This window comes from Schistocerca americana, chromosome 1 (assembly GCF_021461395.2).
Source record: "Schistocerca americana isolate TAMUIC-IGC-003095 chromosome 1, iqSchAmer2.1, whole genome shotgun sequence".
Classification (NCBI taxonomy): Eukaryota; Metazoa; Arthropoda; class Insecta; order Orthoptera; family Acrididae; genus Schistocerca; species Schistocerca americana.
In genome coordinates, this window is record NC_060119.1 from 838,056,737 (window position 1) to 838,082,807 (window position 26,071).

At 44.0% G+C, this 26,071-nt stretch overlaps 1 protein-coding gene across 1 annotated transcript in view; it reads right to left on the reverse strand.

Moving 5' to 3' along the window:
* The window catches only part of LOC124546658 (cytochrome P450 306a1), a 382,827-nt gene that overhangs the window by 40,221 nt on the left and 316,535 nt on the right, over positions 1-26,071 (reverse strand). The window contains exon 4 of the mRNA XM_047125053.1: positions 18,090-18,280. Within this exon, the coding sequence (XP_046981009.1) occupies positions 18,090-18,280 (191 nt within the window). The remainder of the gene's footprint in view (positions 1-18,089; positions 18,281-26,071) is intronic.

Below are 26,071 nucleotides of genomic sequence, written 5' to 3' on the forward strand. Positions count from 1 at the left end.
TCTATCTTATAGTTCCAGTTAGCACCATAAGGTTAAATTTAAGGTTATTCCATTGTGGTTAGGTATAACCTCCGCTAAATTTAATGTAGTATCGACTGATGCCATCCATTTTCGATTTTAGGTATCTCCTGAGGGTCAACAATGCACGCAGACTCTTTACTTCAAACTCGCAGGCCTTTGATCAAACCATAAATACCAGCGTCGTTTTGTTTCTTTTTTATTTAGACTACAAATCCGCTCTTTCTTTATCAACTACCGCCGGCCGAAGTGGCCGTGCGGTTAAAGGCGCTGCAGTCTGGAACCGCAAGACCGCTACGGTCGCAGGTTCGAATCCTGCCTCGGGCATGGATGTTTGTGATGTCCTTAGGTTAGTTAAGTTTAACTAGTTCTAAGTTCTAGGGGACTAATGACCTCAGCAGTTGAGTCCCATAGTGCTCAGAGCCATTTGAACCATTTTTTTTATCAACTACCCTGTTGTTATTATCTTCTGGATTTTAAGGCTGACAATGTTAAAGTGAATTACATACATACATACATACATACATACATACATACGTACATACATAATTACCTTTGCTTGGGTTTACTCATTTTGATTTTCAGGCGTATATATACAGGGTGGTCCACTGATCGTGAGTGGGGCAAATATCTCACGAAATAAGCGTCAAACGAAACAACGACCAAGAACGAAACCCGTCTAGCTTGAAGGCGGAAAGCAGATGGCGCAATGGTTGGCCCGCTAGATGGCGCTGCCATAGGTCAAACGGATATCAACTGCCTATTTTTAAAATAGGAATCCCCATTTTTTATTACGTATTCATGTAGTACATAAAGAAATATGAATGTTTTAGTTGGGCCACATTTTTCGCTTTGTGATAGATGGCGCTGTAATAGTCACAAACATATGATTCACAATTTTAGACGAACAGTTGGTAACAGGTAGGTTTTTTTAAAATTAAAATACAGAACGTAGATACGTTTGAACATTTTATTTCGGTTGTTCCGATGTGATACATGTACCTTTGTGAACTTATCATTTCTGAGAACGCATGCTGTTACAGCGTGATTACCTGTAAATACCAAATTAATGCAATAAATGCTCAAAATGGAGTCCGTCAACGTCAGTGCATTTGGCAATACGTGTAACGACATTCCTCTCAACAGCGAGTAGTTCACCTTCCGTAATGTTTGGACATGCATTGACAATGTGCTGACGCATGTTGTCAGGCGTTGTCGATGGATCACGATAGCAAATATCCTTCAACTTTCGCCACGGAAAGAAATCGGGGGACGTCAGATTCGGTGAACGTGCGGGCCATGGTATGGTGCTTCGACGACCAATACCCCTGTCACGAAATATGCAATTCAATACCGCTTCAACCGAATTCGAGCTATGTGCCAGACATCCATCATGTTGGAAGTACATCGCCATTCTGTCATGCAGTGAAACATCTTGTAGTAACATCGGTTGAACATTACGTAGGTAATCAGAATACATTGCACCACTTAGATTGCCATCGATAAAATGGGGACCAATTATCCTTCCTCCCATAATGCCGCACAATACATTAACCCGCCAAGTTCGCTGATGTTCCACTTGTGGCAGCCATCGTGGATTTTCCGTTGCCCAGTAGCGCATATTATGCCGGTTTACGTTACCGCTGTTGGTGAAGGACGCTTCGTCGATAAATAGAACACGTGCAAAACATCTGTCATAGTCCCGTAATTTCTCTTGTGCCCAGTGGCAGAACTGTACACGACGTTCAAAGTCGTCCCCATGCAATTCCTGGTGCATAGAAATATGGTACGGGTGCAATCGATGTTTATGTAGCTTTCTCAACACCGATGTTTTTTAGATTCCCGATTCTCGCGCAATTTGTCTGCTACTGATGTGCGGATTAGCCGCGACAGCAGATAAAACACCTACTTGGGCATCATTTGTTGCGGGTCGTGGTTGACGTTTCACATGTGGCTGAACACTTTTTGTTTCCTTAAATAACGTAACTATCCGGTGAACGGTCCGGACACTTGGATGATGTCCAGGATACCGAGCAGCACACGCCCGTTGGGCATTTTGATCACAATAGCCCTACATCAACACGATATCGACCTTTTCCGCAATTGGTAAACGGTCCATTTTAACACGGGTAATGTATCACGAATTAAATACCGTCCGCACTGACGGAATGTTACGTGATACCACGTATTTATACGTTTGTGATTATTACAGCGCCATCTTTCACAAAGCGAAAAAAGTGGTCCAACCAAAACATTCACATTTCTTTACGTACTACACGAATATGTAATAAAAAATGGGGTTTCCTATTTTGAAAAACGCAGTTGATCTCCGTTTGACCTATGGCAGCACCATCTAGCGAGCCAACCATAGCGTCATCTGGTTTCCCCCTTCAAGCTAGACGATTTTCGTTCTTTGTAGTTTTTTTTGTTTTATGCTTATTTCGTGAGATATTTCGCCCGGTCACTATTAATGGACCACCCTGTATATACAGGGTGAGTCACCTAACATTACCGCTGGATATATTTCGTAAACCACATCAAATACTGACGAATCGATTCCACAGACCGACCGTGAGGAGAGGGGCTAGTGTAATTGGTTAATACAAACCATACAAAAATGCACCGAAGCATGTTTTTTAATACAAACCTACGTTTTTTTGAATGGAACCATGTTAGTTTTGTTAGCACATCTGAACATATGAACAAATACGTAATCCATGCCGTTTGTTGCATTGTAAAATGTTAATTACATCCGTAGATATTGTAACTTAAAGTTGACGCTTGAGTACCACTCCTCCGCTGTTCGATCGTGTGTATCGGAGAGCACCGAATTACGTAGGGATACAAAGGGAACGGTGATGGACCTTAGGTACAGAAGAGACTGGAACAGCACATTACGTCCACACGCTAACACCTTTTTATTGGTCTTTTTCACTGACGCACATGTACATTACCATGAGGGGTGAGGTACACGTACACACGTGGTTTTCGTTTTCAATTACGGAGTGGAATAGAGTGTGTCTCGACATGTCAGGCCAATAGATGTTTAATGTGGTGGCAATCATTTGCTGCACACAATTGCAATCTCTGGCGTAATGAATGTCGTACACGCCCAGTACATCTGGTGTAATGTCGCCTCAGGCTGCCACAATACGTTGTTTCATATCCTCTAGGGTTGTAGGCACATCACGGTACACATTCTCCTTTAACGTACCCCACAGAAAGAAGTCCAGAGGTGTAAGATCAGGAGAACGGGCTGGCCAATTTATGCTTCCTCCACGTCCTCTGAAACGCCCGTCGAACATCCTGTCAAGGGTCAGCCTAGTATTAATTGCGGAATGTGCAGGTGCACCATCATGCTGATACCACATACGTCGACGCGTTTCCAGTGGGACATTTTCGAGCAACGTTGGCAGATCGTTCTGTAGAAACTCGATGTATGTTGCAGCTGTTTGGGCCCCTGCAATGAAGTGAGGACCAGTGAGGTGGTCGCCAATGATTCCGCACCATACATTTACAGTCCACGGTCGCTGTCGCTCTACCTGTCTGAGCCAGCGAGGATTGTCCACGGACCAGTAATGCATGTTCCGTAGATTCACTGCCCCGTGGTTTGTCAAACCCACTTCATTGGTAAACAGGTAGAACTGCAACGCATTCTCTGTTAATGCCCATTCACAGAATTGCACTCGATGATTAAAGTCATCACCATGCAATTGCTGATGTAGCGACACATGAAACGGGTGAAAGCGGTGACGTTGCAGCATGCGCATGACACTACTTTGACTCAGTCCACCGGCTCTCGCAATGTCCCTTGTACTCATGTGTGGGTTCATGGCAACAGCAGCTAACACACCAACTGCACCCGCTTCTCCTGTGACGGGCCTGTTACGGACCCGTTTGCGTGCTACGACCATACCTGTTGCATACAGTTGGCGGTAGATGTTTTGCAATGTGCGGCACGTTGTCCGGGTACCGTTCTGCATACACCCTGCAGGCTTCAGCTGCATTTCGTCGACACTCGCCATAGATGAGTACCATCTCCGCCTTTTCAGAGTTCGAATACACCATGGTCACAGTTCCTACAACACTACACTATCACAGACGTCTGGTAACACGGTGTACTACAGTTGGTCTGCGTGCGGAGACGAATGCAGAATAACAATGGCAGCAAGCGCTACATGCGGACACTGCGACAGCTAGACCAAACCACAACAGTGCACTACAGCCACGTTCGTAAACACGGTCGTCATCGTAAACAGATGCTGCTCGCCGACCGTGGCCCGTGTTTGTTACGACACGCAACTGAACGCCGGAGGTTTCAAGCGTCAACTTTAGGTTACAATATCTCCGGATGTAATTAACATTTTACAATGCAACAAACGGCACTGAGTATGTATTTGTTTATATGTTCAGATGTGCTAACAAAACTAACGTGGTTCCATTTAAAAAAACGTAGGTTTGTGTTAAAAAACATACTTCCGTGCATTTTTGTATGGTTTGTGTTAAACAATTACACTAGCCCCTCTACTCACGTTCGGTCTGTGGAATCAGTTCGTCAGTATTTGATGTGGTTTACGAAATATATCCAGCGGTAACGTTAGGTGACTCACCCTGTTTATGCAGAATATCAGTATGACAATACTATTAAATAATAATGGACGTATATTATTGTGAACCTGTGTACCGTTCTCATATTATTTACCTAATTTTCGGGTAGAGTAACACATGTTCTTGAGGAATATTTCTTAACACGTTGGTAGATGTGTCTACTTCCCCACTCCTCTTCCCCCGCCTTCAAGTTCCCGCGATAGGAGGGCTCTGGTTGTCAGTCCGCTGTACAGTACTTCTCACTGGGGCAATGGGAGACTGCAACAGCGCGAACACGGCGGACTGGGTTACGAACAGATAGTGGGCGTGAAGTTTAAAAGTTGTAACTCAGAAGGTTACAGCTGCGCGCTATCAGAAGTAAGGTCCAATTTTTCGTTCGGAATAGACTGCAGAGGCTGGTATATCTTGCAACTGTACGTTTTTCTCCTTAAAGTATGAGGTCGAGTTGGTGATGTTCCCTTGTTGAGGGCAGCGCCTTGTGTGGTGCCCAACAGGAGGTCACAGCACGCGGCAGCTCGCTGTCAGCCGTAAGGATTCGATGCGCTCGCAGCATATCAAAGAAAGAAAAAGGCAGTGCTTACCACCTGAGAGGCCGATGATCAAACCCTCGAGTCCGAAATCTGCAGTGTCTCTGTTCTGGTAAACTAAACAGAATAAATAATAGTAACTGATAACTATTCTGATTTCAGTTTGGAGAAAAAAACCTCTTATTTCCTCTTAGTCATAGTATCATACGATCACCAAGAGTTTGACGCTCTTAGTACATCTCTCAGAGATACAGTTGTTTTCTCAAGAGATCTTGATTATGTAATAAGAGGTCGTCGTGAGAGGAAGAAATTCCACTGATCAAGTGAAAAGTGGAGATCGAGAGCCCTCTCGGGCGCCTGTAAAACATGACGCTCATGCTGGCTGGTATTTTGGGAATGCGTTCCGTATTGTTAGAAGCTTTTGAATAGCTACGGAGATGCTGATTTAACTGTAAACTGCACTCCAGTGAGAGCCAGTTTCTTAAAGATACGTAATTTCTTATTGGTGGAGACTGTGAGCAATTCCTGTTTCTTAGATTGAAGGCTTAGATACCTTGCAGGAATAAATTATTACTTCGAATCGGCGCTGCCGCCGTGCAGCACATTGACCTCGTAATGGCGTCGAAGAAAGTTAACCGATCGTGATGTGAGATAATCATCTCGGTGGCTGTTCGCAAACTCCGGTACGGAAGCACATCGAGAGCATGTGTTTGTGAAAGGGTTGACAATTGCTGTATTATGGAGGGCAGTTTGTTGTTGCTTGTGAAAGCAGTTTCTCACCAGACTTGGAAATCTGTGTTACATAAGCCTTCTTCAAGTATAGGCTTCTGTAATGAAGCAGCGTGTGCAAACCTCGCGATCAACATAGACTTACCACAAAATACTCGTTTTCAGTGGAAGATAAATTAATGGGAAAATGCGAAGTTTCCTTGTATATAACTGAACTGTAAATTCAAAATCGATTTGAAATGGCTGAAGAGCAAATAATTAGAGGCCACTGTAGAGTGAAACTAGTGAGTAAACAACAAACCCGTACTCAGTGCGATATCTTTCAGCAACTCTTGTTTGTCATTAGTTCTATACTGCAGTTACCTCAGTACGTTATCTACTGTTTGGAGCTAATGACAAACACGAGTTTCTGAAAGTACTCACGCTGAATTCTTGCATATGATGAAAGGATTTTAAGTCTGGAAAGAGTTGATAAGGAGTTCTGTTTTTATATTTTCACAATTTAAATCATTCGGCTTACTCTTACCTCTTCCTTATCTAAAGGATTTTAGGAGACTTCATGAAGACTAATATCACACAGATCCTAGTAACCATCTTAGCGTCTACTACAGCCTGTTCCCATTTTATTGTTTATTTTTCTATTCATGTTACTATGCTGTTATCGAAAGACCATACTCTCTTTTCCAAGTCCGTATCAAAGCAGTTTCTATTTTGTTACATTTTTGTTTTCTTCGCATTTCGTAACCAGGCAACAAATACATTTCGCAACTTCTTACTACATACATCTTCCATTATTGTAATTTCAAGCTCCTAAAATTAATTTCAGTGTTTTTCGTCATCATCAACATGATTACCTACCGAACATCAAATACAGATTCATTCTGAAATCAATTTTTCATTCGTGAGTGGACTTGCAGTACATAGTTTCATGTGGTTTCTGCGTTCCTTATAAATGTTTCTGAGAGCATTAAAAACGGCAAACGGTTCCGCTAAAACACAGCAGGTTAATACATCGAAGTTCATACGCTGTATGTTACCAGATCTGAAAGTCAATATCGGTGATAAAATCTCTGTTATGCTGAGTATAACCGTTTATTTCATCGCTACCATTAACAGTCCCCCCCCCCCCCCCCCCCCCCCCCCATGAACCATGGAACCTAGCCGTTGGTGGGGAGGCTTGCGTGCCTCAGCGATACAGATAGCCGTACCGTAAGTGCAACCACAACGGAGGGTATCTGTTGAGAGACCAGACAAACGTGTGGTTCCTGAAGAAGGGCAACAGCCTTTTCAGTAGTTGCAGGGGCAACAGTCTGGATGGCTGATTGATCTGGCCCTGTAACAATAACCAAAACGGCCTTGTTGTGTTGGTACTGCGAACGGCTGAAAGCAAGGGGAAACTACAGCCGTAATTTTTACCGACGGCATGCAGCTTTACTGTATGGTTAAATGATGATGGCGTCCTCTTGGGTAAAATATTCCGGAGGTAAAATAGTCCCCCATTCAGATCTCCGGGCGGGGACTACTCAAAAGGACGTCGTTATCAGGAGAAAGAAAACTGGCCTTCTACGGATGAGAGCGTGGAATGTCAGATCCCTTAATCGAGAAGGTAGGTTAGAAAATTTAAAAAGGGAAATGGATAGGTTAAAGTTAGATATAGTGGGAATTGGTGAAGTTCGGTGGCAGGACGAACAAGACTTCTGGTCAAGTCAAAACAGGGTTATAAATACAAAATCAAATAGGGGTAATGCAGGAGTAGGTTTAATAATGAATAAAAAAATAGGAGTGCGAGTAAGCTACTACAAACAGCATAGTGAACGCATTATTGTGCCCAAGATAGACACGAAGCCCATGCCTACTACAGTAGTACAAGTTTATATGCCAACTAGTTCTGCAGATGATGAAGAAATTGATGAAATGTATAATGAGATAAAAGAAATTATTCAGGTAGTGAAGGGGGACGAAAATTTAATAGTCATGGGTGACTGGAATTCGAGAGTAGGAAAAGGGAGAGAAGGAAACGTAATAGGTGAATATGGATTGCGGCTAAGAAATGAAAGAGGAAGCCGTCTGGTAGAATTTTGCACAGAGCATAACTTATTCATAGCTAACACTTGGTTCAAGAATCATAAAAGAAGGTTGTATACGTGGAAGAATCACGGAGATATTAGAAGGTATCAGATAGATTATATAATGGTAAGAGATTTAGGAACAAGGTTTTAAATTGTAAGACATCTCCTGGGGCAGATGTGGACTCTGACCACAATCTATTGGTTATGCACTGTAGATGAAAACTGAAGAAACTGCAAAAAGGTGGGAATTTAAGGAGATGGGACCTAGATAAACTAAAAGAACCAGAGGTTGTACAGAGTTTCAGGGAGAGCATAAGGGAACAATTGACAGCAAAGGGGGAAAGAAGTACAGTAGAAGAAGAATGGGTAGCTCTGAGGGATGAAGTAGTGAAGGCAGCAGAGGATCTAGTAGGTAAAAAGACGAGGGCTAGTAGAACTCCTTGGGTAACAGAAGAAATATTGAATTTAATTGATGAAAGGAGAAAATATAAAAATGCAGTAAATAAAGCAGGCAAAAAAGAATACAAACGTCTCAAAAATGAGATCGACAGGAAGTGCAAAATGGCTAAGCAGGGATGGCTAGAGGACAAATGTAAGGGTGTAGAGGCTTATCTCACTAGGTGTAAGATAGATACTGCCTACAGGAAAATTAAAGAGACCTTTGGAGAAAAGAGAACAACTTGTATGAATAGCAAGAGCTCAGATAGAAACCCATTTCTAAGGAAAGAAGGGAAAGCAGAAAGGTGGAAGGATATATAGAGGGCCTGTACAAGGGCGATGTACTTGAGGACAATATTACGGAAATGGAAGAGAATGTAGATGAAGATGAAATGGGAGATTCTATACTGCGTGAAGAGTTTGACAGAGCACTCAAAGACCTAAGTCGAAACAAGGCCCCGGGAGTAGACAAAATTCCATTATAACTACTGATAGCCTTGGGAGAGCCAGTCCGGACAAAACTTTACCATCTGGTGAGCCAGATGTATGAGACAGGCGAAATACCCTCAGACCTCAAGAAGAATATAATAATTCCAATCCCAAAGAAAGCAGGTGTTGACAGATGTGAAAATTACCGAACTATCAGTTTAATAAGTCACAGCTGCAAAATACTAACACGAATTCTTTACAGACGAATGGAAAAATTAGTAGAAGCCGACCTCGGGGAAGATCAGTTTGGATTCAGTAGAAATGTTGGAACACCTGAGGCAATACTGACCCTATGACTTATCTTAAAAGAAAGATTAAGGAAAGGCAAACCTACGTTTCTTGCATTTGTAGACTTAGAGAAAGCTTTTGACAATGTTGACTGGAATACTCTCTTTGAAATTCTAAAGGTGGCAAGGGTAAAATACAGGGAGCGAAAGGCTATTTACAATTTGTACAGAAACCAGATGGCAGTTATAAGAGTCGAGGGGCATGAAAGGGAAGCAGTGTTTGGGAAGGGAGTGAGACAGGGTTGTAGCCTCTCCCCAATGTTATTTAATCTGTATATTGAGCAAGCAGTAAAGGAAACACAAGAAAAATTCGGAGTAGGTATTAAAATCCATGGAGAAGAAATAAAAACTTTGAGGTTCGCCGATGACATTGTAATTCTGTCAGATACAGCAAAGAAGTTGGAAGAGCAGTTGAACGGAATGGATAGTGTCTTGAAAGGAGGATATAAGATCAACATCAACAAAAGCAAAACGAGGATAATGGAATGTAGTCGAATTAAGTCGGGTGATGCTGAGGGAATTAGATTAGGAAATGAGACACTTAAAGTAGTAAATGAGTTTTGCTATTTGGGGAGCAAAATAACTGATGATGGTCGAAGTAGAGAAGATATAAAATGTAGACTGGCAATGGCAAGGAAAGCGTTTCTGAAGAAGAGAAATTTGTTAACATCGAATATAGATTTAAGTGTCAGGAAGTCGTTTCTGAAAGTATTTGTATGGAGTGTAGCCATGTATGGAAGTGAAACATGGACGATAAATAGTTTGGACAAGAAGAGAATGGAAGATTTCGAAATGTGGTGCTACAGAAGAATGCTGAAGATTAGATGAGTAAAGGAGTTTGTGGCACAACGTGACAAGAAGGAGGGACCGGTTGGTAGGACATGTTCTGAGGCATCAGAGGATCACAAATTTATCATTGGAGGGCAGCGTGGAAGGTAAAAATCGTAGAGGGAGACCAAGAGATGAATACACTAAGCAGATTCAGAAGGATGTAGGTTGCAGTAGGTACTGGAAGATGAAGAAACTTGCACAGGATAGAGTTGCATGGAGAGCTGCATCAAACCAGTCTCAGGACTGAAGACCACAACAGCTACAACAACAACCATTGACAGTTCGCTACTAACAGTTTCATTCAACACACTATGGTTCTCGTGCTGATGTTTACCCCTCAAACTACATTTGCACTCTACAGGATAAAGTTGGAAAAATCAGTGAAGTCCGACGTTTAGATTGCCGTACTTTGCGCAGATTATTTAGTCACTGTGAACGGCGCACTATCAACCATTGCACTGCACACTCTGGCTACGTCCCAAAGAACAATGTGGACCATCGGCTTATGAGTTGCGTAAATTTCACGAAGCGGAATGTTTATTCGTTAGTTTATTGATTGTGTAATGCAGACTCGCTTCAATTTAAATGGCTCTGAGCACTATGGGACTCAACTGCTGAGGTCATTAGTCCCCCAGAACGTAGAACTAGTTAAACCTAACTAACCTAAGAACATCACAAACATCCATGCCCGAGGCAGGATTCGAACCTGCGACCGTAGCGGTCTTGCGGTTCCAGACTGCAGCGCCTTTAACCGCACGGCCACTTCGGCCGGCGCTTCAATTTAGCAGGTAGCGTTACGTAATGATATATACTGATCTTATCCATTATAATGCAAATGACCGTGACTATGGTAACGCAAACTGAAGTATATATGCTACCTTTGTCACACAACAGCTTATTTAAAAGTATGCAGTATGCCATTACGGATCCTGTGGATCATCATCAGTTGCTTTCTTTCAGTGTCTACATGTGTGTTTGTATATCTTTTCTGGAATCTTGTAAATAAAACCAAAGTTTTATGTAGCACGCATAAAGAAGATATGACACTTACACGTCATTTCGTTTACAGAGATGCTATGATAACACTGAGCAGTACATTTTAATGTATACATTTACATAGCATTTACATAAATTTAAACATACAGCAAATTTGCTGAATGACAAAACTGCGTTATATATGCACAACTTTCTAAGCACCTTTTCGGAAGTGCTTCTGCTAAACAGTTAACGGTTTCGATAAAGAGAAGCTCTGAAACTAATAGAAATTGTGTAGACTAATACATAAAAGTCTACTATCACCTGTAAGTTTATACAGTTAAATATATCGAGATGTTGTGTCGCAAGCGGGCCGAAGTGGCCGAGCGGTTCTAGGCGCTTCAGTCTGGAACCGCGTGGCCGCTACGGTCGCAGGTTCGAATCCTGCCTCGGGCATGGATGTGTGTGATGTCCTTAGGTTAGTTAGGTTTAAGTAGTTCTAAGTTCTAGGGGACTGATGACCTCAGATGTTAAGTCCCATAGTGCTCAGAGCCATTTGAACCACTTTGTAAGGGCGTCGTGAATGACAGTAAAAGAGGTCCTGATATGGAATGAAATGGCACTCGAGACCGTCATCCCCGGTTGTCGGGGTGGGCGACAGTCAGATTGGTATCCCACCATTGCCTTGGGGTGTCTCCAGACACGTCTTCACTAGTCATCGGGACACCATTCGAAGACAGACTGATCAATGTAGACAGTTCTATTCCAGTCAGTGAGATTCCATACCGGAGACATGTATCGATTTTGATAAATCCAGGTTCAACAACCCTTATAAACAGTTACATGAATACTCCGTAAGAAATGCACCTGAAGATGGATCCAGAGGATCCGACGTGTCAGACTGCGTGATTTAAATAAAGTTATTTTGTAACTGAAGGGGTTATTCACAGATGTGGAGGCTAGTCATAAAATTACAATTATAACCTCATAAAAAGTCTAGTTACGTAATTGATGTTTTGTTTGTTTGTGCATCGATGCATATTAAATCCCTGTCCCACAGTACAGCAGCACGCCTCTGGAGGAGCCAGAACAAAACGCCACAGCCCGCTCATGAAGTGGAGTGGAGCGTCGTGCGGTAATTCGTCTTCTGCAATTGAAGGGGGACAACAGTGCAAAAATCTATGCTAAATTGGTAGAAGTGTACAGGAAGCATTCATCTCTATATGACACAATGGTTAGATAGAGTAGTGATCAAACATGTCTTGATGACGAAGAACGAAATGGCAAATATCTCTCTGTGAGGAAATAGGAGTGGAGGCCCTGGTGCCCCACTATCAGTGTGTCACAATAAAGGGGATAGCGTCTAACACTGAGGTAAAGGGGTGGATCCTTATTCTATGACAGAGCACAACTGTGTAAACTGTAAAGGTATTGGTTTTAATGCTACAATTTTATCACAGAAATACACGCATTTACACAGTAACAATGTTAAGACAGTTGTCAAGATAACACATCTCGTCCTCAGAAAGTGAAATAATCCTAAACACAACAATATTAAATTTTAACTAGAAGTTTCTTCACAAATTTATTCTTACAGCTACGTCATGATGTTGGCCAGTACTCTGATAAATCATTTGGTTCCGGTTCTGAGTTCGGTACTATTTAGGATGACAATCAAGTCTACAGAGGATGGTTAGTTTTGTGACAAGCTGAGCAAAAGATTACCCAAGGTCGCTCGAGTTTACAGTGGTCGCAAGCTGGTGAACCAACAAATTACGCATCTGCTCTTATATTTACCTTAGCTGCGATGAGCTTACGTCTGTATGGCTGCTCTCGTCCTCTGAAACCCCTATAAAAGCTAATAAAAAGTCTTTGCTGATTTTTTCAGTAGAAGCTCTCCTATGTTTCCCATTAGGCGAGAAAACATGTACTCATCCGTAATTTTGGAATATGGCGATATGCACGCGCACGGCTGGAGCAGCGTGCATATTACAATGCCCTCTCAGTTCTCACAAGAACAATTAACTAAGTGGCTGGTTCGTTTCTCCGCAGTTGGAGCTCAACGATGCTGTAGCTAATATCAAGCTGAATGTCAGCTGCAGTGAACACAGTCTTCACACAGATTTCTCCTCTGCGTCGTACAGAGCGTGATGCACCCCATTCTGTACTTGATGCCAGTTCAGAGGAGAGTCCCCGAAATTTTCGGTCTTGTCCTTGCCGTATTAAAACTGTCTCCCCACCAGTGTTGTTTTGTGCTCCACATCACAGCTTTTTCTGAACAATAGGAGCGTTCCTCTTGTTTTGTGGAAACTCTCTCTGCCACTCGCAAGGGTCCTACCATTAAACTGCATCGAAATCTCGGCACATTACTTCTTCCTAGTTCTTATCCGCCAATCGGAGATTTTGTGCCCACCCAGACGCCTAAATGTTACATGTGTACATCCTGACCGTACCATGCACTGTTTATGTGATAAACTGCGTCACAGATTTGTTCGTACCCATTTGGAAATTCCGAAACGCAGTTTTCTAAAGCTTCTTTCCGTCCTGTTCTGGTAGCTTGCTACTTGCTCTATGGTATGAGTCACCTGCTGCGCGTTCGTTGACTCCCGCCATTGGACGTCCCCCTAAGGGTTTTCCGTCGTACCGTCCGTGGTGCGTCCTTCACGCCTGCTTCCAAACAAAACGTCCTCCTGTTTCCCACAGCTGCTTGTTTCACCTTTTGCTCATTAACAAGCAGTATATAGGAGGTTTAGGACGGGTGGTAGGAACAGAGCATCAAGTGACATTATGCTGAGTGCACTATGCGAAAGTTACCTCGAGCAATTAAACACAGAACCGACTCGTGGAGATAACATCTTGGACCTACTGATAACAAACAGACCCGAACTGTTCGACTCTGTAAGTGCAGAACAGGGAATCAATTATCATAAGGCCGTTGCAGCATCCCTGAATATGGAAGTAAACAGGAATATAAAAAAAGGGAGGAAGGTTTATCTGTCTAGCAACAGTAATAAGAGGCAGATTTCAGACGACCTAACAGAGCACAACCAAAATTTATGTTCCGACACTGTTGAGTGTTTAAGGAAAAAGTTCAAGGCAATCGTAAAATGCGTTTTAGACAGGTATATGCCGAGTAAAACTGTGAGGGACGGGAAAAACCCACCGTGGTTCAACAACATAGTTAGAAAACTACTGCGAAAGCAAAGAGAGCTTCACTGCACATTTAAACGCAGCCAAAACCTCTCAGAGGACAGGTAGTTCCAGTTTTCAAGAAGGGTCGTCGAGAAGATGCGCAAAACTATACGCCTATATCTCTGACATCGATCTGTTGTAGAATTTTAGAACATGTTTTTTCCTCGCGTATCATGTTATTTCTGGAAACCCAGACTCTACTCTATAGGAATCAACATGGATTCCAGAAACAGGGATAGTGTGAGACCCAACTCGCTTTATTTGTTCATGAGACCCAGTAAATATTAGGTACAGGCTCCCATTTTCCTTGACTTCCGGAAAGCGTTTGATACAGTTCCGCACTGCCGCCTGATAAAACAAAGTAAGAGCCTACGAAATATCAGACCAGCTGTGTGGCTGGATTGAAGAGTTTTTAGCAAACAGAACACAGCGTGTTGTTCTCAATGGAGAGACGTCTACAGACGTTAAAGTAACTCTCGCGTGCCACAGGGGAGTGTTATGGGACAAATGCTTTTCCCAATATATATAAATGACCTAGTAGATAGTGTCGGAAGTTCCATGCGGCTTTTCGCGGATGACGCTGTAGTATACAGAGAAGTTGCAGCATAAGAAAATTGCAGCGAAATGCAGGAAGATCTGCAGTGGATAGGCACTTGGTGCAGGGAGTGGCAACTGACCCTTAACATAGATAAATGTAATGTATTGCAAATACATAGAAAGAAGGATCCTTTATTGTATGATTATATGATAGCGTAACAAACACTGGTAGCAGTTACTTCTGTAAAATATCTGGGAGTATGCGTACGGAACGATTTGAAGTGGAATGATCATATAAAATTAATTGTTGGTAAGGCGGGTGCCAGGTTGAAATTCATTGGGAGAGTCCTTAGAAAATGTAGTCCATCAACAAAGGAGGTGGCTTACAAAACACTCGTTCGACCTATACATGAGTATTGCTCATCAGTGTGGGATCCATATCAGGTCGGGTTGACAGAGGAGATCCAAAGAAGAGCGGCGCGTTTCGTCACAAGGTTATTTGTTAAGCGTGATAGCGTTACGGAGATGTTTAGCAAACTCAGGCGGCAGACTCTGCAAGAGAGGCGCTCTGCATCACGGTGTAGCTTGCTGTCCAGGTTTCGAGAGGGTGCGTTTCTGGGTAAGGTATCGAATATATTGCTTCCCCCTACTTATACCTCCCGAGGGGATCACGAATGTAAAATTAGAGAGATTCGACCGGGCACGGAGGCTTTCCGGCAGTCGCTCTTCCCGCGAACCATACGCGACTGCAACAGGAAATGGAGGTAATGACAGTGGCACGTAAAGTGCCTTCCGCCACATACGGTTGGGTGGCTTGCGGAGTATAAATGTAGATGTAGATCAGTGCGTTAATACTGTCGATTGAGTCTCATCTCTTTCCTTTTCATATTTATAGGCAAATCTGCTCCTTTCAAATGGTTCAAATGGCTCTGAGCACTATGGGACTTAACTTCTGAGGTCATCAGTCCCCTAGAACTTAGAACTACTTAAACCTAACTAACCTAAGGACATCACGCACATCCATGTCCGAGGCAGAATGCGAACCTGCGACCGTAGCGATCGCGCGGTTCCAGACTGTAGCGCCTAGAACCGCTCGGCCACTGCTCCTTTCCCCGCGAAGTAAATTAGGTGTCATATTCAGCTTCCCGTTACGATGTATAAAACTCTCATGTAAGCTGCGAAATTAACCTTCATTTTAATCTGGCACCTTAGAAGCGAAAAAAGAGGAAATCAGTCATGGATCAGTTTCAAAGTCTTGCACGACATTTTGAAAGTGACAAAGGTCGCCGCTCCCAGGGTTCAATTCAGGGTGTCAAGCCAATTCAGGTGACTTCCTTAGCCTCCTTGTTACAGTGGATCAGTGCTGAGTATCATCACAACCCCAAAGCAAAGTAAGCACTTGAAATTTTGATTCGCCACCGCTGAGAAAAGATAAGACTCGGCTGTCATTGGATGCTGACAGCTTTTTTTGGAACTGCTGTGGTGTGGTGCTACGCATGATTTTAATTTTTTACTTAAAATCTTCTAAAAAGCCTCCGGAAAACTGCATTAGCTGTTGATAATCCTTTATTCCAAGGTTTTACACGACCGGTGTCGAGATATTCTAATCACGAATTCACATGAAAAAAAAAACTGTAAAAATGTACGATAAGGATTCGCACAAATCAATAATAGCAAGAATGTTGAGAAGACCTACTTGTATCAGAAAAAGAGGCAGTGAAATACCCACATAGCTAATTTAATATGATGCCATTGAAATAGCACAGTCTCTCAACATTCGTATGGCACTTGTCTTCAGTATTGCCAGTTAAAATGGATGTTGATTAATTCACGAAAACCAAGAATTAGTGGTTGTATGCCGTATAACGGAACACTGCCAGTCACACTTATGGACCTAAAAATGGGTCATAGCATAAGAAACCTGAAAAACTGTAGTGAAATTAACTTTAGCTAAACAAAGGAATGATGGCTCACCAGTGCTGCAAAACATGTGTAAACAGAAAAAGCCACATGTAGTGACTGTGGCTGTGCCTGCAGCAGAAAGGTCGTACCACCACATAGAGGTCCAGAGACGGCCAAGTGTTGGGGAAAACTAACGTTGGGCAACGCGCCGCTAGAGAGCAAGTGAGAAGTAGCAGAATATGTCGATAGAGATAGTGGAAGAGGCGAGGAAATAGCAACGGTAGTTTTTTAAAGCCAGAGTTTCGAGCCGTTACATGAACAGAAATGTATACGTAGAAGAAAAAGGGCACAAGTAAAATAGGATGCAAAACCCGTATAAACAACCATCATTATATGGTGAGACATCATTTCTTTACTTTAGCTTAAGTTAATTTGCTTGTTGGTTTTCAGGTTTCTTACGCTATTAACCTTCTTTAGGTCTTTAAACGCGACTTGCAGTGTTCCATCATACTGCTTAAAAACCACTCATCCTTGTTTTTCATTTTCTGGATTGCTCAACATCTATTTTAACTGGAAATTCCGTGGATTTTATCCAAATCTGAACGTTGGCAGACCGTGCTATTTCAATGGCCTAATGTTAATTAGACATGTGAGTATCTCACATCTTCTTTTCTGATTTAGGTACCCCATATTTTTGGTTTAATTTGCTCCTTATCCAAATTGTCTCTAGAAGCCCGCTCTATAAAATCGTATGCTAACGGATTACGCTCGTATGTGACAATTCATGGCAGGGGAATACTGCCAAAATCTCCTAAGGGGTGTATCTGTCCAAAACAGTGTTTTTCCTCCAGAATAACTCTCCTGCTCGTTCTACAGAGGACACAGCCAAACCCCCTACTCCATTTTTGGGATGCACTATTCTGCCTCACCATACGTGTACTGGCACACAGCCTTCTTCTTCCTCTTTCCTCGGACGGTAAACCTATTCATGACGAGGCATTTACACAATGACGACTGGGTGGTTTCAAGATAGGACATTTATTGAACAGCTAACCAAGCTCTCCGCCAAGTCATTCATCGCTGTGAAAAATGTGGTGGTGGTGTTTAGTGTTTAACGTCCCGTCGACAACGAGGTCATTAGAGACGGAGCGCAAGCTCGGGTTAGGGAAGGATTGGGAAGGAAATCGGCCGTGCCCTTTCAAAGGAACCATCCCGGCATTTGCCTGAAACGATTTAGGGAAATCACGGAAAACCTAAATCAGGATGGCCGGAGACGGGATTGAACCGTCGTCCTCCCGAATTGTGAAAAATGTGTGCCATTGAAAGTTAACATGTATAAAATGTCCATCACCTAGTTTCGTAATCACAAATCGACTTTTTCGTGGTGATAATTAAAACTTTATGACTATTCCGCGTCCGTTCACAGCGAAAGGTATTAACTGGAGTCGCTGAGTAGCTTGGACGTAGAGCTCCCGTCGGCAGGCTACCTGAGGAAGGGCAGGAAGTTGAGCGGCCCGGCGACGCCGATGAGCCTGGTGCCCTCCTCCTGCAGGTGCTGCAGCCAGCGCCACACCGGGTCGTCCTCCGCGTAGGTGCGGCCGAACACGAGCGCGTTCATCACGTTGCCCACCGAGTGCTGCAGCGCCGACAGCGGGTCCACCGTCTCGCCCTCCAGCTTCTGCACAAAAACACCAGCGGGCGTTAGACATACAAGATATGCTTAGTGATAGGCAACTATGTCGTTCGTAGGGAGGCAATTCCTGACAGGGTAAGAAACAACTAACGTCTGATAGAATGATAATCTCTAAATTTACAATTTCCGTGACTCAAGGCACTGTATTCATGCAGGTACACCTCTACAAAAGACCCACTATCACAAAAAAGGTCTGATGAACAGTACTGCTGCCACCATGTGGAACAGTACCACCTTGTAGCAGGAGAAGGCGTGTTTCACCTGCTCAGATGTACTGCACAGGGTGATGCTTGATTTTAGTCACCCCTCCATCCCCCAACCCCTTTAATATGGAAACATAGCAGTGTTTTCCGTTATTACCTTAAACCTATGGCAGGTGACCTTATATCTATAATCACAATTTTTAATTGCATTATATACATAATCTATGTACAATAACGTGAGGGTACTACACAGCTGTGTTTTTTGAACTGTGGGCCTGGAAACGATGGAGGGACTTCACCCCGCCGTAGCCCTCAGTGGGGCAACAGGCCACAGCAGTCCACCCACCCCACCGCCGCCCACATTGTACCCAGGGTTATTGTGCGGTTCGGCAGCCCAGTGGACGCTCTATTTCTTTCGGTTGAGGATCCATGGCGCGAACAGCCTGAACAAGCTGGTTCGACAGATTCTCGATTGGGTTTAAATCCTGTGAGTGTGGTGGCCAGGGAAGTGCGGTAAAATAATCATAATGTTCCCAGAATCACGCACGTACACTACAACCTGTGTGAAATGTTGCACTGTCTTGGTGTTAGATGCCATCGTGCCGAGGAAAAACAAACCATACGCAGGGGTGGCTGGCTCTGAACACTATGCGACTTAACTTCAGAGGTCATCAGTCGCCTAGAACTTAGAACTAATTAAACTTAACTAACCTAAGGACATCACACACATCCATGCCCGAGGCAGGATTCGAACCTGCGACCGTAGCGGTCGCCCGGTTCCAGACTGTAGCGCCTAGAACCGCACGGCCACTCCGGCCGGCCCGCAGGGGTGAACATGGTCCCCAAGGATAGATACATGTACTTGTGTTGATTCGTTGTGCCTTCCAGAATGACGAGATTCTGTCTTTCGACATACAATAGTAGTCCCTCCTGGTTGACAGGTGTTTCCTTTCAGACTGTTCATGTCGCACACGCCAACGGTCATCTGTCTGATGGAGCATAAAAAGTGATTCATCTGAAAAGACCACCTGTCGCCACTCAGTGGACGTCCAGTTGCCGTATTGGCGTGCAAATTTCTGCTTTCGTCACCGATATACAGCAGTCAGCACGGGTGCATGAACCAGTAGTCTGCTGCGTATGCCCATACGCAGCACCGATCGCTGAACAGTCGTTCAGGGGACACTGTTGATAATCCCTTGGTTCATCTGGGCGGGCACTTGAGCAATAGTTGCACGTCTATTTGCCTGCGCGCATCTATGCAGTCATCGTTGCCACTGTTATCTATGTCCCATGGTGCACCACAGTTGCCTGGCGCTGGTCTGGGATAGTGCCATTTTGCGATGCATAGTATACGTTAACCACGGTGGCATGCGAACAGTTTACAAACTTAGCCGTTTCGGAAATGCTTCCACTCTTGGCCCGAAAGCCAATAAACATGCCCTTCTGGGCCTCAGATATATCGCTGCGTTTCCGCATTACAATGACTACAATATTTCTCTCCTCCGCCCCCCCCCCCCCTCCCTCAACACGCGTTATACGCCACCCACTGTTAGTGCTGCCGCCAGCCGTTTGTGACTGGTTATTGCACGTTGACGGCGAAAGCAGGTTGTGGTCACATTCATACGACAGGACCGTGCATATGACACTGAAGAGCCAAAGAAACTAATATCGTGTAGGGCCACCGCGAGCACGCAGAAGTGTCGCAACACGACGTGGCATGGATTCGACCAATTTCTGAAGAAATGCCGGAGGGAAGACACGATGAATCCTGCAGGACTATGAATAAATCTGCAAGAGTACGATGCGGTGGAGATCTCTTCCGAACAACACGTTGCAAGGCATCCCAGATGTGCTGACAAAGGTTCACATCTGGGGAGTTTGGTGGCCATCGGAAGTGTTTAAACTTAGAAGAGTGTTCCTGGAGCCACTCTGTAGCAATTCTGGACTTGTGGAGTGTCGCATTGTCCTGCTGGAATTGCCGAAGTCTGTCAGAACGCACAACGGACGTGAATGGACGGAGCTGATTAGACACGACGCTTACGTACGTGTCACCTGTCAGAGTCGTATCTAGACGTATCAGGGGTCTCATATAACTCCAACAGCACACGCCCCAAGCCATTACAGAGCCTCCAGCAGCTTTAACAATCACCTGCTGACATGCAGGATCAATGGATTCATGAGGTTGTCCCCATACCTACACACGTCCATCCGGTCGATACAATTTGTAACGCGACCAGTCCGCCCAGGCATCTTGTTTCCAGTTATTGACAGTCGAACGTCGGTGTTGATGGGCCCAGGCGAGGCGTAATGCTTTATGTCGTGCAGCTCAAAATGGTTCAAATGGCTCTGAGTACTGTGGGACTTAAACTTCTGAGGTCATCAGTCCCCTAGAACTTAGAACTACTTAAACCTAACTAAGCTAAGGACATCACACACATCCATGCCCGAGGCAGGATTCGAACCTGCGACCGTAGCGGTCGCCCGGTTCCAGACTGTAGTGCCTAGAACCGCTCAGCCACCCATGCCGGCTATGTCGTGCAGTCATCAAGGGCACACAAGTGGGCCTTCGGTTCCGAAAGCCCAAATCGATGATCTTTCGTTGAATGGTTCACACGCTCACACTTGTTGATGCCCAGCAATGAAATCTGCAGCAATTTGAGGAGGGGTTGCACTTCTATCAGTTTGGACGATTCTCTTCAGTCGTCGTTGCTTCCGTTCTTGCAGGATCTTTTTCAGACCGCAGCGATGTCGGCGATTTGATGTTCTCGGAACACTCGTGAAAAGGTCGTACGGGAAAATCCCCACTTCATCGCCACCTCGGAGATGATGTGTCCCATGGATCGTGCGCCGACTATAACACTCAAACTCTCTTAAATCTTGATAACCAGCCACTTTAGAAGCAGTGACCGATCCACCAACTGTGCCAGACACTTTTTGTCTTATATTGGCTATACCGACACAATGTGGGGGCGAGCTGCTAGATTTGTTACCGGTAGGTTCGAGCAACACGTAATTGGTACGGAGATGCCTGGGAACACAAATGGGAATCCCTGGTAGGAAGGCGACGTTCTTTTCGAGAAAAACTGTTGCCAAAATTTAGAGAAGCGGCATTTTAAGCTGACTGCCGAACGATTCTACTGCCGCCAACATATATCGCGCGTAAGGACCACGAAGATGAGATACGGGAAATTATGGCTCATACGGAGGCGTACAAACAGTTGTTTTTCCCTCGCTTTATTGGCGAGTGGAACAGGAGGGGGAAATGAAAAGTAGTAGTTCGGGAACCCTCCACCACGAACCATACGGTGGCTTGCGGAATATCTATGTAGATGTAGATGAAGATGTTCTTGGAGGTATAATTATTTGTCTGCAAATGAAATAAATACCGATGTAATGTCATTCAGCACACTGTTGTAGCCCGCCACGGTGGTCTCGCGGTTCTAGGCGCGCAGTCCGGAACCGCGCGACTGCTACGGTCGCAGGTTCGAATCCTGCCTCGGGCATGGATGTGTGTGATGTCCTTAGGTTCGTTAGGTTTAAGTAGTTCTAAGTTCTAGGGGACTGATGACCACAGCTGTTAAGTCCCATAGTGCTCAGAGCCATTTGAACCATACTGTTGTCAGTCATCAACAAAAATGCTCTTGTGTGGCTAACAGAGCATAGGTTCATGTTAAATTTCCCCAGTCAACCTATTGCAAAATAGGAGAGATTACGAACAGGCATGGGATCATTTTTAAATTGATTTCAGGAGAAGAAAAAACAGCAACTTTAGGTGATGCAGAATTTTGAAGGAAAGACACCATGTGTAAACTGGTAGAAAAATACAGTCCTGAAAACTTGTACAATGCAGATGAGACGGGATTGTTTTATCAACTGATGCTAGAGAATATGATGGCATTTAGAGGAGAATGGTGTAAAGGAGGGAAACAGTCTAAGGTACGCCTAACTGTTCTTCTCAGAAGCAACGAGTCAGGGACACATAAATTGACACCACTGGTGATCGGACGATCAGCAAACCCCCGGTGCTTCAGAAATGCAAGAAGCTTACCAGGTAAGGGGGTACATACATTTTATTTTACCTTCCTTCAACTTATAAGGCAATTCAATACGGTATAGCTTCAGCTCTAGTGTTTTGCAACAGTCATGTTGTAAAACTAATTTCTATTATTGCAGTCAATCACAAGGCAAATCGAAAAGCATGGAGGACGTCTACTCTTTTTAGTGAGTGGCTGCTTTCGCTTGATAAAGAGATGTCGCCGGCCGAAGTGGCCGTGCGGTTAAAGGCGCTGCAGTCTGGAACCGCAGGACCGCTACGGTCGCAGGTTCGAATCCTGCCTCGGGCATGGATGTTTGTGATGTCCTTAGGTTAGTTAGGTTTAACTAGTTCTAAGTTCTAGGGGACTAATGACCTCAGCAGTTGAGTCCCATAGTGCTCAGAGCCATTTTTTTTTAGAGAGATGTCAGATGGTTCAAATGGCTCTGAGCGCTATGGGACTTAACATCTGATGTCATCAGTCCCCTAGAACTTAGAACTACTTAAACCTAACTAAGCTAAGGACATCACATACATCCATGCCCGAGGCAGGATTCGAACCTGCGACCGTAGCGGTCGCGCGGTTCCAAACTGAAGCGCCTAGAACCGCTCGGCTACCTCGGCAGGCTAAAGAGATGTCAATGAATAATAAGAGAATTGCATTGCTGGTGAATAATTGTAGCGCGCACATCAGCATGCCAGCGCTGAAGGACTTTGAACTATGCCACTTCCCTCCGAACTGTACTTCAATTGTTCGGCCACTAGATATGGGGATAATTAAGAACTTTGTTTTAAAGTACCGTTCACATTTAGTTCAACACGTGATCGCAAACATTGAAAGAAAGGTGAGCAACCTCTACAGTTTCAATGTGAAGCAGGCTTGTGACATCTACATCTACATCTACATCCATATTCCGCAAGCCACCTGGTGCTGTGTGGCGAAGGGTACCGAGCTACTGAGCGTCTCTCCTGCAGAGTCTTCCACTGGAGTTTATCTATCATCTCCGTAACGCTTTCGCGATTACTAAATGATCCTGTAACGAAGCGCGCTGCTCTCCATTGGATCTTCTCTATCTCTTCTATCAACCCTATCTGGTACGGATCCCACGCTGCTGAGCAGTATTCAAGCAGTGGGTGAACAAGCGTACTGTAACCTACTTCCTTTGTTTTCGGATTGCATTTCCTTAGGATTCTTCCAATGAATCACAGTCTGACATCTGCTTTACCGACGATCAACTTTATATGATCATTCTATTTTAAATCACTCCTAATGCGTACTCCCAGATAATTTATGGAATTAACTGCTTCCAGTTGCTGACCTGCTATATTGTAGCTAAATGATAATGGATCTTTCATTCTATGTATTCGCAGCACATTACACTTGTCTACATGAGATTCAATTGCGATTTCCTGCAGCATGCGTCAATTCGTTGCAGATCCTCCTGCATTTCAGGACAATTTTCCATTGTTACAAAATCTCGATATACCACAGCATCATCCGCAAAACGCCTCAGTGAACTTCCGATGTCATCCACAAGGTCATTTATGTATATTGTGAATAGCAACGGTCCTACGACACTCCCCTGCGGCACACCTGAAATCACTCTTACTTCGGAAGACTTGTCTCCATTGAGAATGACATGCTGCGTTCTGTTATCTAGGAACTCTTCAATCCAATCACACAATTGGTCTGATAGTGCATATTCTCTTACTTTGTTCATTAAACGACTGTGGGGAACTGTATCGAACGCCTTGCGGAAGTCAAGAAACACGGTATCTACCTGTGAACCCGTGTCTATGGCCCTCTGAGTCTCGTGGACGAATAGCGCGAGCTCGGTTTCACATGATCGTCTTTTTCGAAACCCATGCTGATTCCTATAGAGTAGATTTCTAGTCTCGAGAAAAGTCATTATACTCGAACATAATACGTGTTCCAAAATTCTACAACTGATAGACGTTAGAGATATAGGTCTATAGTTCTGCACATCTGTTCGACGTCCGTTCTTGAAAACGGGGATGACCTGTGCCCTTTTCCAATCCTTTGGAACGCTACGCTCTTCTAGAGACCTACGGTACACCGCTGCAAGAAGGGGGGCAAGTTCCTTCGCGTACTCTGTGTAAAATCGAACTGGTATCCCATCAGGTCCAACGGCCTTTCCTCTTTTGAACGATTTTAATTGTTTCTCTATCCCTCTGTCGTCTATTTCGATATCTACCATTTTGCCATCTGTGCGACAATCTAGAGAAGGAACTACAGTGCAGTCTTCCTCTGTGAAACAGCTTTGGAAAAAGACATTTAGTATTTCGGCCTTTAGTCTGTCATCCTCTGTTTCAGTACTATTTTGGTCACAGAGTGTCTGGACATTTTGTTTTGATCCACCTACCGCTTTCACATTAGACCAACATTTCTTAGGATTTTCTGCCAAGTCAGTACATAGAACTTTACTTTGGAATTCATTGAACACCTCTCGCATATCCCTCCTCACACTAATTTCGCTTCGCGAAATTTTTGTTTGTCTGCAAGGCTTTGGCTATGTTTATGTTTGCTGTGAAGTTCACTTTGCTTCCGCAGCAGTTTTCTAACTCGGTTGTTGTACCACGGTGGCTCTTTTCCATCTCTTATGATCTTGCTTGGCACATACTCATCTAACGCATATTGTACGATGGTTTTGAACTTTGTCCACTGCTCCTCAACACTATCTGTACTTGAGACAAAACTTTTGTGTTGAGACGTCAGGTACTCTGTAATCTGCTTTTTGTCACTTTTGCTAAACAGAAAAATCTTCCTACCTTTTTTAATATTTCTATTTACGGCTGAAGTCATCGATGCCCTAACCGCTTTATGATCGCTGATTCCCTGTTCTGCGTTAACTGTTTCAAATAGTTCGGGTCTGTTTGTCACCAGAAGGTCTAATATCTTATCGCCACGAGTCGGTTCTCTGTTTAACTGCTCAAGGTAGTTTTCAGATAAAGCACTTTAAAAAATTTCACTGGATTCTTTGTCCCTGCCACCCGTTATGAACGTTTGAGTCTCCCAGTCTATATCTGGCAAATTACAATCTCCACCCAGAACTATAACATGGTGGGGAAATCTACTCGAAATATTATCCAAATTATCCTTCAGGTGCTCAGCCACAACAGCTGCTGAGCCAGGGGGCCTATAGAGACATCCAATTACCATGTCTGAGCCTGCTTTAACCGTGACCTTCACCCAAATCATTTCACATTTCGGATGTCCATCAATTTCCTTCGATACTATTCCACTTCTTATCGCTATAAACACGCCTCCCCCTTCACTGTCCAGCCTGTCTCTGCGGTATACATTCCAATCTGAGTTTAGGATTTCATTACTGTTTAAGTCTGGTTTTAGCCAACTTTCTGTCCCTAGTACTATATGGGCGTTGTGACCGTTTATTAATGAGAGCAGTTCTGGGACCTTTCTATAGACGCTCCTGCAGTTTACTATTAGCACATTAATATTGTTATTCCCTGTTGCATTTTGCCTACTCCTACCTTGCCGCGCCTCAGGAGGCGTCTTGT